Source organism: Alexandromys fortis, unplaced genomic scaffold, assembly GCF_014885135.2.
Source record: "Alexandromys fortis isolate MF-2015 unplaced genomic scaffold, M_Fortis_MF-2015_v1.1 scaffold_257, whole genome shotgun sequence".
Lineage (NCBI taxonomy): Eukaryota > Metazoa > Chordata > Mammalia > Rodentia > Cricetidae > Alexandromys > Alexandromys fortis.
Genome location: NW_026068134.1, coordinates 1,379,536 through 1,397,669, shown reverse-complemented (window position 1 = coordinate 1,397,669; position 18,134 = coordinate 1,379,536). Strand labels below are relative to the sequence as shown.

The 18,134-nt window shown below is 41.5% G+C and overlaps 1 protein-coding gene and 1 non-coding gene across 2 annotated transcripts in view; both read left to right on the top strand.

Moving 5' to 3' along the window:
• The window catches only part of Ptcd3 (pentatricopeptide repeat domain 3), a 33,760-nt gene extending 19,836 nt beyond the window's left edge, over nucleotides 1-13,924 (top strand). The window contains exons 11-24 of the mRNA XM_050126427.1: nucleotides 1,111-1,171; nucleotides 1,580-1,665; nucleotides 2,237-2,381; nucleotides 3,254-3,304; nucleotides 7,282-7,371; nucleotides 7,525-7,553; nucleotides 8,327-8,433; nucleotides 9,611-9,689; nucleotides 9,780-9,870; nucleotides 10,507-10,592; nucleotides 11,563-11,711; nucleotides 12,584-12,625; nucleotides 13,035-13,193; nucleotides 13,386-13,924. Coding sequence (XP_049982384.1) covers nucleotides 1,111-1,171; nucleotides 1,580-1,665; nucleotides 2,237-2,381; nucleotides 3,254-3,304; nucleotides 7,282-7,371; nucleotides 7,525-7,553; nucleotides 8,327-8,433; nucleotides 9,611-9,689; nucleotides 9,780-9,870; nucleotides 10,507-10,592; nucleotides 11,563-11,711; nucleotides 12,584-12,625; nucleotides 13,035-13,193; nucleotides 13,386-13,482 — 1,272 coding nt within the window. The 3' untranslated portion in view covers nucleotides 13,483-13,924. The remainder of the gene's footprint in view (nucleotides 1-1,110; nucleotides 1,172-1,579; nucleotides 1,666-2,236; nucleotides 2,382-3,253; nucleotides 3,305-7,281; nucleotides 7,372-7,524; nucleotides 7,554-8,326; nucleotides 8,434-9,610; nucleotides 9,690-9,779; nucleotides 9,871-10,506; nucleotides 10,593-11,562; nucleotides 11,712-12,583; nucleotides 12,626-13,034; nucleotides 13,194-13,385) is intronic.
• LOC126491061 (small nucleolar RNA SNORD94) lies at nucleotides 12,129-12,265 on the top strand. Its single transcript, XR_007589310.1, has one exon. It is a non-coding gene; the product is annotated as a small nucleolar RNA SNORD94 (small nucleolar RNA).
• Nucleotides 13,925-18,134: the final 4,210 nt, after the last annotated feature.

Below are 18,134 nucleotides of genomic sequence, written 5' to 3'. Positions count from 1 at the left end.
TCCATTATTTATTTTCATCTTGAAGGTCTATTGAGTTGGTGATTCTTTTCCACCCTTATACTAACATGGTTGGGAGATGCCTGGGATCCTGAGTGTATGTATAATGTGATTTGGGGGTGGAGTCGGTTCTAAACAGGGTGTCTGTTTGCTTCATACAACTTTTATACACATAACTTGAAAATAGTTTTGCTTAGACAAGGTCTCAGTATATGACCCTGACTGGCTGGGTTGTTATGCAGACAAGGCGTAAATTCACAGCAATATGTCTCCCTCTGCCTTGTCTTAAAAGGTGCTTCAATACCAAACAAAAGCTCTTTTCTTTTCCCACCCTCTTTCCCGCCTGTCTTTCTTTTTTTGAGAGACAGGCTTTCTGAAATTGCCCAGGCTGGCCTCAGACTCAACAATTCTTTCCATCCTATCTCCAGAGTAATTGGGATCATGGGCCTATACTACAGGACTTAGCATAATCATTTTATGTAATATCTTTGTGAGTCTATGCTCTGTTTGTAGCCTGTTAAATGAGGTTCTATTTATGACTCAAAATTTTTGAGCTTCTCAGCATCTCAGATTTTGTATTAGGGTTGAACAAGCTTTATTAAAGTTTTTGAGTTTGTTTTCTCTTTATTCATGCGTGTATGCTTCTGTCTGTGTCTTGTGTTATAGAGGAGTGTGTGTGTATGCTTGTACGCATGCATGTACACACACTTTCATTGTAGGCCTGCAGTTGATAGTGGATGGTGTGGGTCCCTTGGAACCAGTTAACTACAGGCATGGGTGTGGGATTTAGAACTCTGGTTCTTGTGATGAGCACTCTTAAAGGCTGAGTTACCTCTTCCTCTTGAAGATCAGATGGTTGGAAGCTTTCCTGTATGTTCTGAGATGTCTTCGTGTTAATTGTGAGTTGTCTAACATGCTCTTGCCTCACCCTCAGTGTCATCCTTGTGACAGCTGAAAATGTCTCTAAAGCATTGCTAGTGTACAAAGCATTGCTAGTGTACCGGGAAGATCCCTACTGCACTAGGATGCAAGCCTCCTGAGAATTGGAGGCTCCTGTTTGCTGTATTCATGTTCCCTACTGGGAAGATGTTGATGATGTTTTTCTCTCTCCAGCACCGAGCTTATGCACAGGCATTGAACTTGTATACTGAGTTATTAAATAACAGACTTCGTGGTGAGTTTGGGATTCCCCTCTAGCTGTGTCTTCCTCTATGACTGTGGTTTTCAACCTTCCTAATGCTGTGACCCCTTAATACAGTTCCTTATGTTGTTGTGACCCCCCCAACCATAGAATTATCTTGTTGCTACTTCATAACTATAATTTTGCTACTGTTGTGACTCCTAATGTAAATATTGGATGTCTGATATGCACCTGCAGGTTGAGCAACAATACTAACAAGAATTGATGGGATTTTTTAATTTTGTCTCGGTCATTGACCCACAGTTGTTGTTTGACTTTTGCTGCCACACTAGTGATTAAGATGGGATTAGAGATCTGGTTCTGTGACCATTTTCTTTTCACTTCATCTGTTTTGAAGTAAATTTCCAACCTCAAGTTTTGTTAAGGTACTTTCTTTTACAGCTGATGTGTACACCTTCAATGCACTGATTGAAGCAAAGATGTTTATGCCTGATGAGAAGTTTGAGGACAAATGGAATAACATACTGGTAAGGAAACACCTTCCTTGTCTTCCTGTCCCTTTGACTGAGAAAGACTAATTTAGCCTTTCTGTGGCTGTCTTTTGCTTAAGAAGCCTCTCTGTTGTGGGTTCCGAGGAGGATACTGATTGATCTCTGACTCCATAGGCCTCTCTTTTGTGGGGAGGAATACTGATTTGTCAGTGACTACATAGGATGCAGGAAGAGTTGGGACACTTAATGTCTAATTGAGTTTATTGTTAGGTGCAAAGGTACATACCTACCTGTTGTAGAATTCTAACCAGGGAAGTTAAATTAAAATCACTGGAGAGATTTTGTCAAAACATAGAAATAGAATGTGTTTTTATGGTCACCATTCTAGCCTTTACTAAGCCAGGCTGGCTTTGAACTCAGAGATCCCTTGCCTCTGAATCTCAAGTGCTGGGCTACCAAACCAGGCTGTTTGTTTTTTAAAGCAGATAATTATTAAATTAAGGGTATAGTTAATAATTTGTTTCATATGTGGCCACAGAATTAAATTCTCTGTGCTTTGGCAGATTATGCTGGAGTAAAAATTTTTTCCTGTTTTGGATTCGCCCAGGATCTGCTGAAACATATGGTCGCACAGAAGGTGAAACCGAACCTGCAGACTTTCAATGCCATGCTGAAGGGTCTCCGGAAGTATTACTTGCTTGGAAAGCTGCCGGCCTTACAGACATTACGTGAAATGAAACACATTGGAATAGGTAAGGGTACATCCTGGGTCCTCACTGAAGATGAGGTGAGCTGGCCTCTGGTCTCAGCCACAAAAGCAGGAAGTGTCTTTACTTTTACCATTACTTTCCTGTTAGGGTTTCCTTGTGGCAGGTGTAATTTCATGTGCAGTTGCTCCTTTTTGTCTTGGCATTCAACACAGATAAAAATGTCTGATAAAATCATTATAAATATGTATATACTGGTTTTTGAACATTCCTAAACAATACAAGAAGTGTTTGCATAACATTTGTGGCACAGCAGATGTTACTGGAGATCTAGAAATGCTTTGACATGCACATCAGGATGTGTATGAGTCACACGCAAATACGTCACCATTTTATATGAGCATCTGAATAGCCAGGCATCAGGGGTCCTGGATACCAAGGGTCCCATGCATACCAAGGGATAACTGTCTGATAGGCGATGCCTTCTATTTCATATTTTTTACATGAAATACAATGTTACTTTAACACTTGAAAGACTTTTTTGTAGTTCTCTTGACTTTAAAGGAAATTGATGACTTTGTTAGCCAGTTTTAAATACCAGGATTTTTTCTAGCATAATTAGGCATTCCAGCTCTAATTATGTGCTACTATATAGTAGATGCTTTAGTAATTGCTTAGTTTAAGATTCGTTGGGCATTGACTGACTTGGTGGTGCTTTGCTGTTAGTAATAAATCGTTCGTGTGGATAGTAAAAAAGTGTTGTCTTTAGGGTGACTTCGCCTTTTTGTGGGATAAGCTAAGAATGTCTTTAAAGGAATAGAAATATCTTTTGTTTAAATGTTACCACTGGGCTTCAACTTTATTTTAGATAACTTATTACTTATTTCTCTTTTTTTCTCTCTACTTGGTAATTTGAGAGCCCTCACTTGCAACATACCATCATATTATTCGTCTCTTTTATCAGCGAGGTATGTATAACTTTACATTATTTTGATTTATATAAAAGTCATTTCTTTTGAGTTTTATGTAATTGTTGTAGTACTTGCTCCTTATATGAATTAAGAATAGAGGCTGGAAAGGAAAGATGGCTCAATGGCTGAGAAAAGAACACTGTTCTTTGAGAGAACAGTTCAGTTCCCAGCATCCATCCACATGGTGCCTCTCTAATTCCAGTCCTCGGGGATCGATGCTTCTTCTGACCTCCAAGGGCAGAAGCATAAACATACATACAAACAAAGCTCCATACACAGCTGGGCCTGGTGGCGCACGCCTTTAATCCAACACTTATGAGATCTCAGTGAGTTCAATGCCAGCCTGGTCTACATAGAGAAACCCTGTCTTGAAAAACAAACAACAAGCATACACATAAAAGTTTTTTTAAAAATTAAAAATAGAGAATTCAGCCCTGCGTGGTGTTGGATACCCACAGTCCTAGTGCCAGCACTCAGGAGACCGAAGCAGAAGAATCCATGTTGGAGGCCTTCGAGACAATTATTTCCCAAAAAGAAAAGAAAATTCACAAATTAGCATTTAGTTTGAACAAAAGGTTAATCTTTAGAGTAGAACCCTTGATTGTGACATAAATGCAAACTGGAGAGGGCTGTAAAGTGTACTTTAGTTTTTTCTCTTTTGTTCCTTTTTTCTTTGATCTTCTGTTTTTTGTGGGGCCCACCACCCAGCTCCCAAATGAATCACACATGGAAGCTTATTCTGGTGTTTTAGATAAGCACAGTAACACAGTTTCACATGTGCTCAGTGTAAGAACTTAGTAGTCACGTATGGGTAGTTTCAGTATATTAAAGAAAATGTGACATAAGCGTTCAGCAACTACATTCTTTTTCTTTGTGGGTTCCAAGAATCAAACTCCGTCATCAGGCTTGGCAGCAATTACTCTTATGTAACACCAAGCCGTCTTACCCCCCACAAATTACCCGCTCTTACTCTGCCATCCACACGCCTGTCATTCTTCATACAGCGGTTCCCTTCTACTTTCACATGTCATATATAAACAGAAGCATCTGCATAATCTGGGTTTTATGTGAAAAAGGAATGTAAGAGTTGTCTGACTTATTTTGTTTAATAGGGTGATCTCCAATTCTGTTCTCCTGCAAATTGAATCTGTTTCTCTTAAATGGAACTCCATCATATATTCCAGACCTCATGTCATTTGTCTGTAATAATTTGAAAAATCAAAGCAGTCAGATCAGATAGATGTTGGGCCAGCATATGATATGTGAGTGTCAGAAAAAGGGAGCGAGAGACCCTAGGAAGATAGGTCACTTAGTAAAATGTTTGTTACACAATTGGAAAACTATAGAGCTTGATCCCAGAACCCAAGTGTGATAGCACATACTTATAGTCTCAGCAGGAATGGGCAGATTTTTTGCCTTAGGACCATTCAGCCTAGCCATTTTACTCTTACCTTGCTCTTGTCGTTCCATTTTATCATAGCACCAAGACAAACCCTGTTACAAAAAGTTGGTTCAGTGGTCTTTGCAAGCCTTGGGAATTTAAATTGGATTCCAGAACCAGTGTGAAGCCAAACCACGTGTCTAATCCCACCGTCCATGGTGAGACGGGTGGAAAAGACCATAGAATCGCCAGAACCAGCTCACAGGTGAACCTGTGATTCCTAACCTCTGTACCTTAATGTTGAGATTAATAAGCATATTTCCTTTTCAGAAAGTTCTTGCCTATGCCATAGTTTTAAAGTGATGTCCCTTTGGTTTTTATTTCTGAGTATTATGTCCTTCATTAGTCTTAGACCCATTTTTAATTATTTTTGTACACAGTGTGATTTTTTTCTACATATAGAATTTTGAGGGCCATAGAGATGGCTTAAGCCAGTGGTTCTCAACCTTCCTAATGCTGTGACCCTTTAAAACAGTTCCTCATGTTATGACCTTGAACCATAAAATTATTTTCATTGCTACTTCATAACTATGATTCTGCTACTGTAATGATTATAAATATCTAATATACAGGATCTCTGCTATGTGACCCCTGTTGAAAGGGTAATCTGACAACCCACAGGTTGAGCACTACTGGCTTAACTGGTTAAGAGAACTTGTTGACCTTTCAGAGGACCCATGTTCCACTCCTAGCACCCACAGACTCGCTTCCACCTGTAACTCCAACTTCTGGGCAGCTGGCATTTTCTTCTGGACTCGTGGAACACCAATACACATATGGTACTCACTCATTCACATATATCAGTAGTTCAGATATCCTGCACAGTTACGAAAAAACAACTAAAATAATTTTATGGTTGGGGGATCACCACAAAATGAGTAACTCTATTAAAAGGTCTCAGAATTAGGAAGGTTGAAAAACACTGATATATATGAATAAAATAAAAACCTTTTATCAAAAAGGCTGTGTTTCTTGGTCTTTGCTATATGAATTCATTGCTGAGTCCTCTCTCTTCAGTTCTGCTGGCTACACGTGTGTTTTTGTGATAGTGATAGGAATTAAGTTTTAGTGCTCACAGAGAAGCACTAGGGAAAACAGTGGTGTTAAACACACCTGGTTGTCTCTTCAAGTGGAGAGATAACGTGTTTTCCCTCCAAAAGACGGGAATAGATAGGGTTAATAGCCTAGTAACTGGGTTTTGGAAAAAGTAACCAAATAGGGCAAAAACTACACCTACTCACCACACTTACTTCCCCAGACCCTTCTCGTGTGTTTACCTTGAGCCTGCTTTCTTTGTTAATCTACAGAGCCTATCATTATGAAAGAGTCCCAATATCACTTATATTTCCGATAGTTTTGATGTAGCCATGCTTTACTTTACACATCGGATTGAGTTCCTCATCACCAGGAAACTTTTTCCACTTTGGGCTTTGCTTAAATATGCCTAAAATAAATACCTGGTTTATTAAAATAAACTCTAAAGAGTTTGAACTAGCACCAAGTATTGAGTTATGTTGAACTGGGCTGACTTCTTGCTTCTTGTGAATTGACGTTCTTCTTACCTTGGTGTTTGCAAAGGCACCCCCTTCCTATCTCAGTAGGTGTAGTTTTTGCCCTATTTGGTTACTTTTTCCAAAACCCAGTTATTTTGCTGTGTAGCGTAGAATGTCTTGAACTTGCTATGTAGCTCAGGTGAACCTGACTCACGGTCTTTCTACTTCGCTGTTGGGATTAAAAGTATGTGTGGCTATGACTGGCTCATATTCTACCAATTGCCCCATCCACTAATCCATTCTTCAGTTGGATATTTTTTCTTGGCTTCCTTATCTGGTTTTACTTTAAAAGAACACAGATACCACTAAATAATTTGGTTAAGTGTGTTGGTTTGAGATTGGGAGCTGTTGGTATTTGTCCCACTTGTTGGAGGGAGTGGGGCTACTTGGTCGTTCCTGGCTCCTCAGCCCTGAAATAATCACACGGAAACTGTATTGAGTAAATCACTGCTTGGCCCATTAGCTCTATTATTGGCTCTTACATAGGAATTTAACCTATTTCTATTAGTCTATATATCATCACGAAGTCATGGCCTACCCACAAAGTTTCAGCACGTCTGTCTCCAGCAGCGGCTCCATGGCGTCTCTCTGGCTCTGCCTTCCTCCAACTCTGCCTTCCTCCTCCCATGCTCTAGGCCAAGCCAGTTAGTTCTTTATTCATTAACCAATAAAAGCAACACATAGAAAGACCTCGCACATCTCCCACTCTAGAAATTTGAGCTTTTTAGGAAAGAAATGAATAAAAGTGAAGAAATCTAAGTAGAACATGAGAACAGAGCATAGTGATTCTTAGAGATTTTACCAGTGCTTGGGCTCTGGGCTATACTGGTCTCTTTAAGCAGGTTTTGGCCCTGCCCAGTCTGCCAGGTCTTAGGCTAAAGATGGAGGCAGCAAATAGGCTTTTATAACTGGGGGCTATGGAGTTGGTTCTGCTTATGAAAGTGAACTCCTGATTTAAAAAAAAAATGCCTTTTCTGCAGCTAACACTATGAAAACACCATCCCTCATCATCTATGATATTATGCAGGAATTAGAGGGAAGGACATTTTCCCCACGAGACCTGGATGATGGTATGTACAGAAATTACTTGTGCTATTCCTCTAGCTCATGATGGGTGGTTTGCCTGAGTGCCATTAGAGGCCTTGTATTTGGCATAGTAATGTAATTGATATGAAAACAAGGTTACATCCATAGCAACCAAACCTGTGAACTTTACTTTTCAGATAAATTTTTTCAGTCGGCCATGAATGTAGTAAGTGCCATTTCCTATTTTTCCCAGGTTCCTCTCTATTTCTTCATTTTACCTGTAACTGAGAGCTTTGCATGTCCTTTCAGTTTTAATTCTCTGGTCGTGTCTTTGCTTCTACTTTCCTTCTTTCTGTGCAGTCTCTACTTTCAAATCTTTGAAAATCATACTTATTGTGTTGTCCTTTATGCCTGCTTTGACAGCTTTCAGAATGGTTTTTGCCCATTAGCTTTGTAGATTGATGGAAATAGATTATTATGTTGGTTGGAGAAATTTCACGTGTTCTGGATGAGTAGAGAACATCCTGTTTAAGGGCCCATGGGCACTCAGATGCGGCCCTATGGTAGTGTATGTCACAGGAGGGGAGAACTAGTATTTCAAGGCTGCTTCTTCAAGCTGTTTCATGGTGATTTTAATGGTGCACTGGAATTGCTAACTCAGTAACTTTGTTTTAAATTTCATAAAACTAGGGCTTATTTTTTCCTCAATTTTTTTGTGACCTTTTTGCTGTCAGGTGATAAATATTGTTAAATATTTATGCAAAGAAGTAGATACTTTTTTTTAAGACAAGGTTTCTCTGTGTAGCCCTGGCTGTCCTGGAACTCTGTAGACCAGGGTGACCTCAAACTCACAGAGGTCCACCAGCCTCTGCCTCTCGGGCTGGGTTTAAAGGCTTGCGCCACCACCACCTAGTCCAGAAACGCATACTTTTTCATTATGTATTGAGTCTCTGTTTGGCTTACAAGAATGTCTGGGTAATATTAGTTGCAAATTTTCAGTGTTCATCTCTCAGAGATTTAGAACTTGCTTACCAAGTACATCGTCTTTTAAATACGGGGGATAACCAGAAATTGATTGGAAGTGATCTTCAACTCAATTTCTATTAGTAAGTATGTTACTTTATATTTTTTAAAGCGAGAGAGAGAGAGTGTGTGTGTGTGTGTGTGTCAGAGATTGTGAGTGTATGTACACACCTGGTAAGCCTCCTATCTCTGCTCTACCTTGGAGTTGGTAACATGCATTTGCTAGGAAATGCTTGGTTTGTTGCATGCTTTCTGGGATCCAAACTCTAGACCAAGGGCTCTTAACTCTTGAGCCATCTCTCCTTTGATTTTAATCACTAAATTCTGCAGTGGGAGAATGTTAATGACTGTTTATCTCAGCTCTAGTTTTAGGTTGTCTGCCCATTATGTTATAGTTATTGAGCACTTGGAGATTAAAGCAGTGGGGCTGAGGAGATGGCTCCATGGGTAAGGTTCTTGTTAGGTAAGAATGAGGTCCTGAGTTCAGGTCCCAGCACTCACTGGTGGTATGTGTCTATAACCCTAGCATGAAGGAAGAAGTAGAAATACGCAGATCCAGTAGCTAGATGACCTCAGGGTGGTCACAGCAATGTAGCTCTAGTCCAGTGATATGGACAACAGTTGAGGACACCTGAAACACAGCCTACTAGCTGTCCTCCATTCACCGGGACAGGCAAGCGCATCTGCATACATACATACAAACAAAGAAATAAAAAGCAGTGATAAAATGACCCGTCTAGTGTATATTTAGAGATTTTATCTTCTTTGTTAACATTTTATAACTTTATGTGTCGTGGTTGTGTTCTTAGACCCCCTCTGAGTACTTTCAATACAAGTAATATTTACTTCAAGTAATAGTTCTAGGATCTGAGTAGACAGCCCAAATGGTCCAGCTGAGGAATAAAAGATCTCAATTGGGAAATTAATTATAGCTAGCACTTTCTTGGTGAAACATTGACCCTTGTAACTGAAAATTGGAAATAGTTTTTATTATTGTGTGTATGTACCACAGCATGGGCATCCGGGGTGGGGGTTCAAAGGACAACTTTGTGGAGTAATTTCTCTCCTGCCTTTACATGTGTTCCAGGGATAGAACTCAGGTTGCCAGGTTTATGTGGCAAACAAAATGCCTTTACCCCCTTGACCATCTCAATAACCTGAAATTAGAAACATTAAAAGTCTATGTTCAGATTTGACTCATTTTTTACCTCATTGTTAAGCACACAGGCTTTAATCTAAACATGCCCTTTCTCTCCACAGTTCGAAGTTTTTCAGTTTGATTTGTTCAATGGAACAGATTGATGTCACCTTGAAGTGGTATAAGGACCTAATACCTTCAGTAAGAGGATTACTTGTCTTTTGTGTTTATAGAGGGCTGAGTATCTTTCCTGATGGATACTTTAAAGTCATGTTTGTACTTCTCTCTCAGGTCTTCTTTCCCCACTCCCAAACTTTGATAGGGCTTCTCCGAGCATTGGATGTGGCCAATAGGCTAGAAATGGTTCCTCAGATTTGGAAAGGTTAGTATCAATTTAACTTCTGTTAAGATTCTTGAGTAACGCATTTGTGTTTTTAGGACTGAAAACTTTCATTCTTAACTAAGTTAACACATTTGTGGACTATTGCTTCTCATATTGGATGATTATACATGGAAAGTATGCTCGTTTTGTTGAGTTCTTAAATAATGGGATTTAGGAAAGATTGCTAATCATGTAACGTACTTAAGCTTTAGTGTCTGTATCCTACCATAAAGCCTGATTGATCTGGTGCAGTAAGAATCAGTAGCAATGCTGATTGTGTTGCTAAGTTAACAGTCATAAACATAGTTGCGTCTCAGTCAGTTTCATGTGCTTCAGATAATCAGTGTTTTCAGAATAGGTACTGAAGTCCTGCTCTGTCTTACTTAAGTATTGGGCATGTGCGGTGTTTTATAGTGACTGCAAACAGTTGAAGGCAAAGATCTCACTGTATAGCTCTGGCTGCCCTGGTATTCACTTTGTAGACCAGGCTGGCCTTGAGCTCTCAGAGATCCTCTGCATCCCAGAGTGCCAACTTTCTTACCCACCAGAAGTTAAAAGTCAGTAGTGGATAAAGGTTCACCAGATGTTTTGCATTTTGATGATCAGTGTTATTTATTTATTTATTTTTGCTTTAAGATAGTAAAGAGTATGGCCATACTTTCCGAGATACCTTAAGACAAGAAATCTTGATGCTCATGGCCAGGGATAAACACCCACCAGAGGTAAGACTGTCTTGAGGCTCAAGTTTCATCATTAGATGTATACTGACCTGTGTATTTGCTAAAATTATGTCCTTTCAATGGTTGTTTCCCAGAATTTACCCATTTTTTGTTGGGTTCAGATGTGCAAATCTAGATTTAGGTTAAATATGCATTACCAGTAGCAAAATTCCAATCTTAGTGTTAGCCTCATTCCTCTAGTCTAAAGCAGGCAGCAGGAATATAGTTATGACAGTGAATGCCAGATTATCTTACAATAAGTATTCCAGGGGCTAGAGAGCTGACTCAGTGGAAAAGCACTAGAGGACCAGGGCTCAGTTCCCAGTACCCACATCAGGCAGCTCACAAATAACTGCACTCAAGTGCATTGCCTCCCCCCCCCCCCCCCCCCCCCCACATAATTAAAAAAGAAGGGTTGGAGAGGTAGCTCAGTGATAAAGGGCAATGTGCTCTTCTTTCAGAGTGCCCTGGTTCGACTCCCAGAACCCAGGTGGAGGCTCACAACTGTCTGGGGACACATGCAGTCAAAACAGCCATACACATAAAATAAAAATGACTTTTTTATTATTAGAGTGGGTTGTTTGTGTTTTTCTCTGTAATTGCTACCTGAAAAGATGTGAGGTGGCTCAGTGGATAAAGGAGCTTTCTACCAAGTCTGATGATCAAAGTTCTTTCCCTGGGACCTACATGGAAGAAGGAGAGAACCAACCCTCACAAGTTGTCCTCTGACCTCTTCACATGGACTCTGGCACCCTTTTGTGTACATCTATACACAGCCAATCAAAAAATTAATACAAAACCTTCTAAAGGAAATTCATGATATATTTCAAACATGTAGTTAACTTATTATTGCAAAAACAGGTCCAGGCTTCTTTTTACTGTATTTCTTGTTAGTCATGCATGTGATAGTTTCTTGGTTTTTAAATTCTTGTCAGACCAGCTAGGCAGTTCTACTGACTCTTAGAGCCTCTAGCTTCAGGTGGCATTTGCTGACTGTGCTGCTGATATCAAATCCACATATGAAAGCCAAGATGCCCGGCAGACTGCTCTTGATTGGCCAGCCAACTCTCTACAGTGTATAGCTGTCCTTTTTCTAAGAGGTGGCAGAACCCAGGAAGCATGGTGAGTGTAAATGCCAACATTTATTCTTAAAGCCAAAACATGGATAGAGGAGTGTTCTCTAATTCAGCTTAGTGACAGGAACAAACCTGAATGTACAGTGGGGTTTGGGTGGACACTTGCGAATACCAGTTAAAAAGCAAACTTTTGGTAAGGCCAGTGTGTATGGTTTATTTGAGAAGGGGGCATTGTTCAGGCAAGCTGAGAATTCATGTTTCATTTTATATCTTTTGGTTTTCTGTGTGTATTTCATGAATGTATTGGATATCTATTGCTAGTCTATTGTTTAAAACATCTTTTTCTGAAGAAGAATCTTGTCTTTGGGTTGTAGCTCAGTTAAATGTGACCTGTTTGGCATTGTGTTGTCAGTAAAGACAAACAAAGCATTTGCACGGTCAGGCAGATTGACACACTATGAAGCAGGCTGTGATGATTGGCGCAGGGGTACGGACCTCAGCTGAGTCATGGGAGCTGAATGTATGTGTTTTGCCTTTGTCTTGCATGTGGCAGGCTGATGGCGTTCACATATATGAGACTGTTGCCTTAATCTGAGCCTGTTCTTCATACTGGGTTTTAGGGCAGGCTTTAAGAGGGAAGTAGGCTAAGCGCACCCCACTGCCTCTTCTCAGCTGCACATTGTTGGATGGATCCCTCCTGCCCTGGAGGACAGCACTACAAGCAGTCCTCATCACTGGCCACATCTCAGCTGTGCCTGTTGAGGTTGTGCAGCCAGAACTAGTTGAGCACAGGGATTCAGGGAGTCTAGGTAACTTCTCTTTAGGTCACTCAGTTTCTGAGCCTGCGAAGAGACAGAGCAGCTTTGTGTGGTTGCCCCTTGTTTTCCTGTCAGCAGTCATCTTTTTCTTCTTTGACAGGAGAATGTTGGCACTTTTCAGAAAGCTTAATAAGATTCCCAGGTAAGTTGACACCAAGAGGCCTCATCTGGTAGAGGCTTGAATTAGTCACATGGGCTTTGAAATTTCACACACCTAAGCCACTGCATTTGAGGGAGGGCTCTTTGGCTAGACAGGCAAGCATTTCGTCACCTACCATTCAGGGCATCCTGAGGGAGCCTTTTCTCCACTCAGTGATCATATCTCGGGGATATACAGAAGGTTATTTTGTAACTTCCCTCCAAAGTTAATGAGGATTTGACTAATAAACATATTCTCAACTTTTCCTGTAAATATTTGACTAAAAGTTAAGGGACTAAGTTGGGGGCACTAGAGAAGTGATTCAGTGGTTAAGAGCGCTTTGCTTGCTTTTACTTATGTTTTTGATAGGGAAAAAGTGAGTTGGGAACATTCAGTTTGCTTTCTTTTACAGACGTGAACTGTTGGAGGAGTTTATGAACACTGCAAAAGCATCTGAGAGCCCTGCTTTGGCCATTGAGGTGGTGAAGCTGGCAAGTGCCTTCAGCTTGCCTGTTTGTGAGAGCCTTGCCCAAAGAGTAATGACAGATTTCACAGTCGACGAAAAACAAAAGTAAGTCTGTGTATCTCCTCTTAGGGTGCTTTTCACTTTCTCAGGTACGATACTGTTCCCTTACAAAGCCAGGGGTGGTGGTGTAATAGTTGTTTCTTCTGTCATATGAACTGGTGGAAGCTTTCCTTGGTTCTTAAAACTGCTGGGACTGTATATGTCAGGGATACCAAATACCATTTCTTTTCCTTACAGGGAAGCCCTGGGTAACCTCACTGTGTCAAACAACAGTAGCGATGGAGACAGCAGCAGTGACAGTGACAGTGACATCAGTGAAGACAGAAGAAAGTGAGGTGGCTCACCATAGCTGCTGGAATGTTGGAAGTGGTAGCTAAGCAGACACAGGGCTGAAGATGTAAACTCAGTGGTGCAGCACTAGCCAGACACAAGGCCTAGGATTCTTCTCCAGCACCTGAGATGCAGATCTACTGTGAGGTCTGTACAATGCAGTGTCTGCAGACTTCATTCCCATTAATCATCATGTTAGAGCTCACTGGCCTTTGCTGCCCACCTGCTCTGTGGTGTGCTGGCCCTTTGGCCTAGAAATAAACTGGTTCTCATGCAGGTACATAATTGCTGTTGTATTGATCGTATCCCAGTTTGGGGAGTACTTAATGTGAATAACTGTCTTAGAACCAATTAAATCAGAAACAAGTTACTGGTTTTAGGTTACACAACTGGCAAAATGATTAAATAAACAGTGATTCGGTGTGTGCTTTTATTTAAAAACTGAATATAGTCTTTTTTATGTGTGTACATGGCCATACAGAGGCCAGGGGTCAGTGGTGTCTTCTCCAGTTGTTTCTCTAGGTTTATTTCTTGAGGTAGGACCTCTCCCTGAGCCTGGAGATTGCTAGTCATTAGACCAGTTGGCTAGCCCTGAAGATCCGCCTGGCTTTTCTACATAAACACTTGGGGATCTGAACTGAGGTCCTCATACGCACATGCCAAGCTCTTTACAAAGGGAGTTTCCTCTCCAGCCCCAGCCTTGTCTTCTATACACAACAATGTTTTGAGTTGTATGAGTGGTACAGCTCTTAAGCACATGGGCTCCTCCATTTTTTTCTCCACCCTCCCCCAACAAGACATTTTGGGCCATATGGGCACTTTATAAGGGGGCTAGTGATAACAAAAGGATGTGAAATGTCACGACACTGTATTGCTACTGATCACCTTGATCAACTATATTAATCGTGTTTCTTTTAAATGATAGTAATGGATAGAAATTTGAGGTTTTCAGGGCTAAGTTCACGAGTGCTTCCACCACCATACAGTCCTCTCGGATAACTAAGGCACCGAGTTCTGCACTGATGAGGGACAGCTTTATCTTGTCTGTGTTCCCATCTACATTTACCGTCTTGTCTTCATGAATCTTGGCGCTCTCTTACCTAGAAAACAAAGTCTTAAGTAATATGGGTTTGGGGGATGGGATGGCACTTGATTACCTACAAAGCAATTTGGGTAAAGGACAGAGAAGCTGGCTGCCAGGAAGGATGTTAATTCTGCCCATTGGCTCCAACTCTTCTGTTCCTGGGGGTTCCTGTTCCTCTCCCTGGCATTTGTGGTATGCCCCTTCCTACCCAGTCCTTGAGCACTGGTTTGAAGCCAGCCATAGAAAACCCTTGACATGAGCATCTGATGGACTTTCTTATCCACTTGATGTGTGTAGCTCAAACTCATGTTTAACAAACCTTCACTGAGCCAGGAAGTGACATGATGAATGTCCCGTCTTCTGCTTGTGTTTCTCATCATAGTCTTTCATCTCCAGTATTTTTGTTGTTGCTTTTTTGTTTTTGAGACAGGGTTCCTCTGTGTAGCTTTGGAGCCTGTCCTCTGTAGACCAAGCTGGTCTTGAATTTAGAGATTTGCCTGCCTCTGCCTCCCGAGTATTGGAATTAAAGGCGTGCACCACCACTGCCCAGCTTCATCTCCATTACTAATAAAAGGTTACGTTTTCTGTGCCAAAGTTGAGCACCACTCCAGTTTTTACTTTCTGACCCAGCCATGCCTTGAATTTCATCTGTCTCAGTCCTATGCTTGGTTTTTATTTCACTGGTTCCCATTCCTTGGTAATGAGATTGCACAAATTCTTACAGAACTCTACTGCTGGCCATTATTGAGTGTTTGACTCCGAGTGATCTGTTTGCCATGCCTACATGCCTACATTACTCTAGTAACACGTTCCTAAATGACTCTTAAATGGATTTTTGATGCTATGGAACCCGTTTTACCGCTATGTACATCGTGCTGACTTTGGGCAAGCCATCTTGAGTGCCAAAATTGTAGCTGTGTGACACCATGCCTGGCTTTCATATGTTTATATGGGAAAGACCTGCCTGTAATTAAGTTTCGCAGTTTTAAAACAGATGGTATGGGATGGAAGTTTGGAGTTACAACTCACATCCAATTAGCACCAGAATCAAGGAGTAGGTTTTTCTTTTTTCCTTATGCACCCTGGGTTGGTCTTGAACTCATAGGCCACATGCTTAGCCTTCCTGAATCCTGCGATTAGAGGCACAAACTACCAGCTGGCTTGAGAAGCGTTGGAACATCAAGAGTGGGTGCTGCTTAAAACAGGTGCCAGCCCTGACACATAAGCCACCATAAGAAAAGCAGCAGAGTTTCTGAAACTAAGGGCTCTAGAAATGGAGCTAGTTGGTATGTATGATTTGTGTGTGCATGAAACATGTTGAGTTCCCCAGTGGTGCTAAGCCTGTGAGGACAGGATGTATCTGAGTGACTTGTAACAGGAACTGGAGAAACTAGGGCACCAATAAAACAAATGGGAAAAAGGATTCTCATGGAGCAGGGAGGTAGGACCTAAGTATAAAGATTTACCTGTATGCAAACGTGCAGGTGCCCAGAGGACACCTGATCCCCTGGAGCTGGTGCCACAGGCGGGACCTATTTTGGGAATTTGTCCTCTCTAGTCCCTTAATATGGACTTTAATGGTTAAGTGCCTCCTCATCGACCAAGACCCACTGGTCTTAAAACCTCTGTTTGGGAAAACCAACTTTTCTGATGACCATAGCTGCTGTAAGAGACAGAGCATTGGGTTCAGAGGAAACACTTTGTATGTGCTCTTCTAGAACAGTTACCTTCCTTCCTAGAGGTCACTGGGGGGTGGGGGGTCAAGACAGGGTTTCTCTCTGTAGCTTTAGAGCCTGTCCTGGAACTAGCTGTGTAGACCAGGCTGGCCTTGAACTCAAGAGATCCAACTGCCTCTAACCTGCTGGGATTAAAGGTGTGTGCCACCACCGCCCAGCAAGGTCACTAATTCTTAAGGACAGCCTCAACCTTGTATACCATTAGGATGTACTCTCACAGCATTGGCTCCTTTACTAGATAGTGCTTTATAACCATTCAAAACTCATAAAACTATCAAGTTTAGAGAAACCATATCACCTCCCTGCCTCTTACATGCCTGAAAGTGAAAGAAGCCTAGACCACTGAACCCGATAAATGTAAGCTTCCTACCAATCAAGCCTTTTTATTTGTTTTTTTTTTTGTGTTAATGGAGATGGCCTGTTCTTCTGTACTGAGTTCAAGCAAGTTACTTTGAAACTGGTGGGATTACTCATTTGGGATTTGCAGACTGCTTTTATCCAGAACCTGTTGAAAGAACAGAGGATGAACGTTAACCCAATGTTCTGTGTTTAAAGACTGCTTAAGATTCTACTGCATGAACATAGCTCATTAGTTTTCAGCCACTGGCCTTTTTCTTTTTTTAAAAAAAAAAAAGATCGGGTCTGGCCTTGAGGATTTCTGATTTTCCTGCTGCCACCTCCATCTTGCTGGGATCCCAGGCATCCAGCACACTCAGTTTGAACACTCTTACAGCAGTCAGGATGAGGTATGGCGGCGGAAACACTGGACCCAGATGATGCCTTGGCTGTGTGTCAAGTTCCAAGTGGCCGTGGTTCACATGCCGTTTAAATGGGATGCTGCATGAAGCAGGCATGCCCCACCTGACTCCTGGGCACCCCAGACTTCCATTTCCCTGAAATGGAGCGAGAATGCAAGGCTCTCCATTTCACTTTAGCAGTTAGCCCGGGCTAGGCACAAGCAAGGACAGGCTAAGCAGGAGTTCCCTTCCTTTTTAAATATAATGGAGGTAGGTAGCACTTGGTCAAAGCCACTGTCCTAAAATTTGAAAGCCTGGGGCTGGGAAGACAGCTCAGTCTGTGAAGTGCTTGCTACAGGCAGGCCTCAAGAACCTGGAGCTCATCCCCAGAGCCTACAAGCACCAAAAAAAAAAAAAAAAAAAGTCATGAATGTGCATGCTTCAAACACTGGCCACTAATGAGTTTCAGGCCAGTAGAGGCCATGTCTGAAAAACCAAGTGGAGGACACCTGCACACAAAAAACATCTGAAGCCTTCATTACTTTGATACAGAACTAAGGAAGCGTTGTGTTGCTTGCTTCTGGTGAGCTCAAAGAATCACATCATTTGACACCTACCCGATTTTCTGAGTCTGTGGGCCCTGAATGGCCTGACTTGAATGTAGGCATGAACCATAATGACCTAGTCACTTGTGAAGAAAGCCTTTCAGGGTTTGAAGAGAAACTAGATTTCCTTACGATCTAGTGTATTCTTGTGATAAGAACAGAAACGCTCTGTTTACGTGACACATTTTACAAACGTACTTTTGAGATGTAATCCTATTAGAGATGGGAATAGGGAAGTGAACAGTCCAGGTAGGCACCCACAGTGCATCTACCTTCAGAAACAGGGCAATCCACATGCAGGTGCTCCAATCAGACCCAGTGTTACCAAAGCCAAAGGGCAAGCAAGGTCAGTGCTGTGCAAAGCCTCAATATACCCATTTTGAGAGGCTGTAGGTGTGCAACTATAGAAAGACAATACAGAAAACTGCTCTGATGCTTTGTTGGTATGTTTTCTAATACCCCAACAAAAAGTTAAAAACTGGCAGGATTTTTGT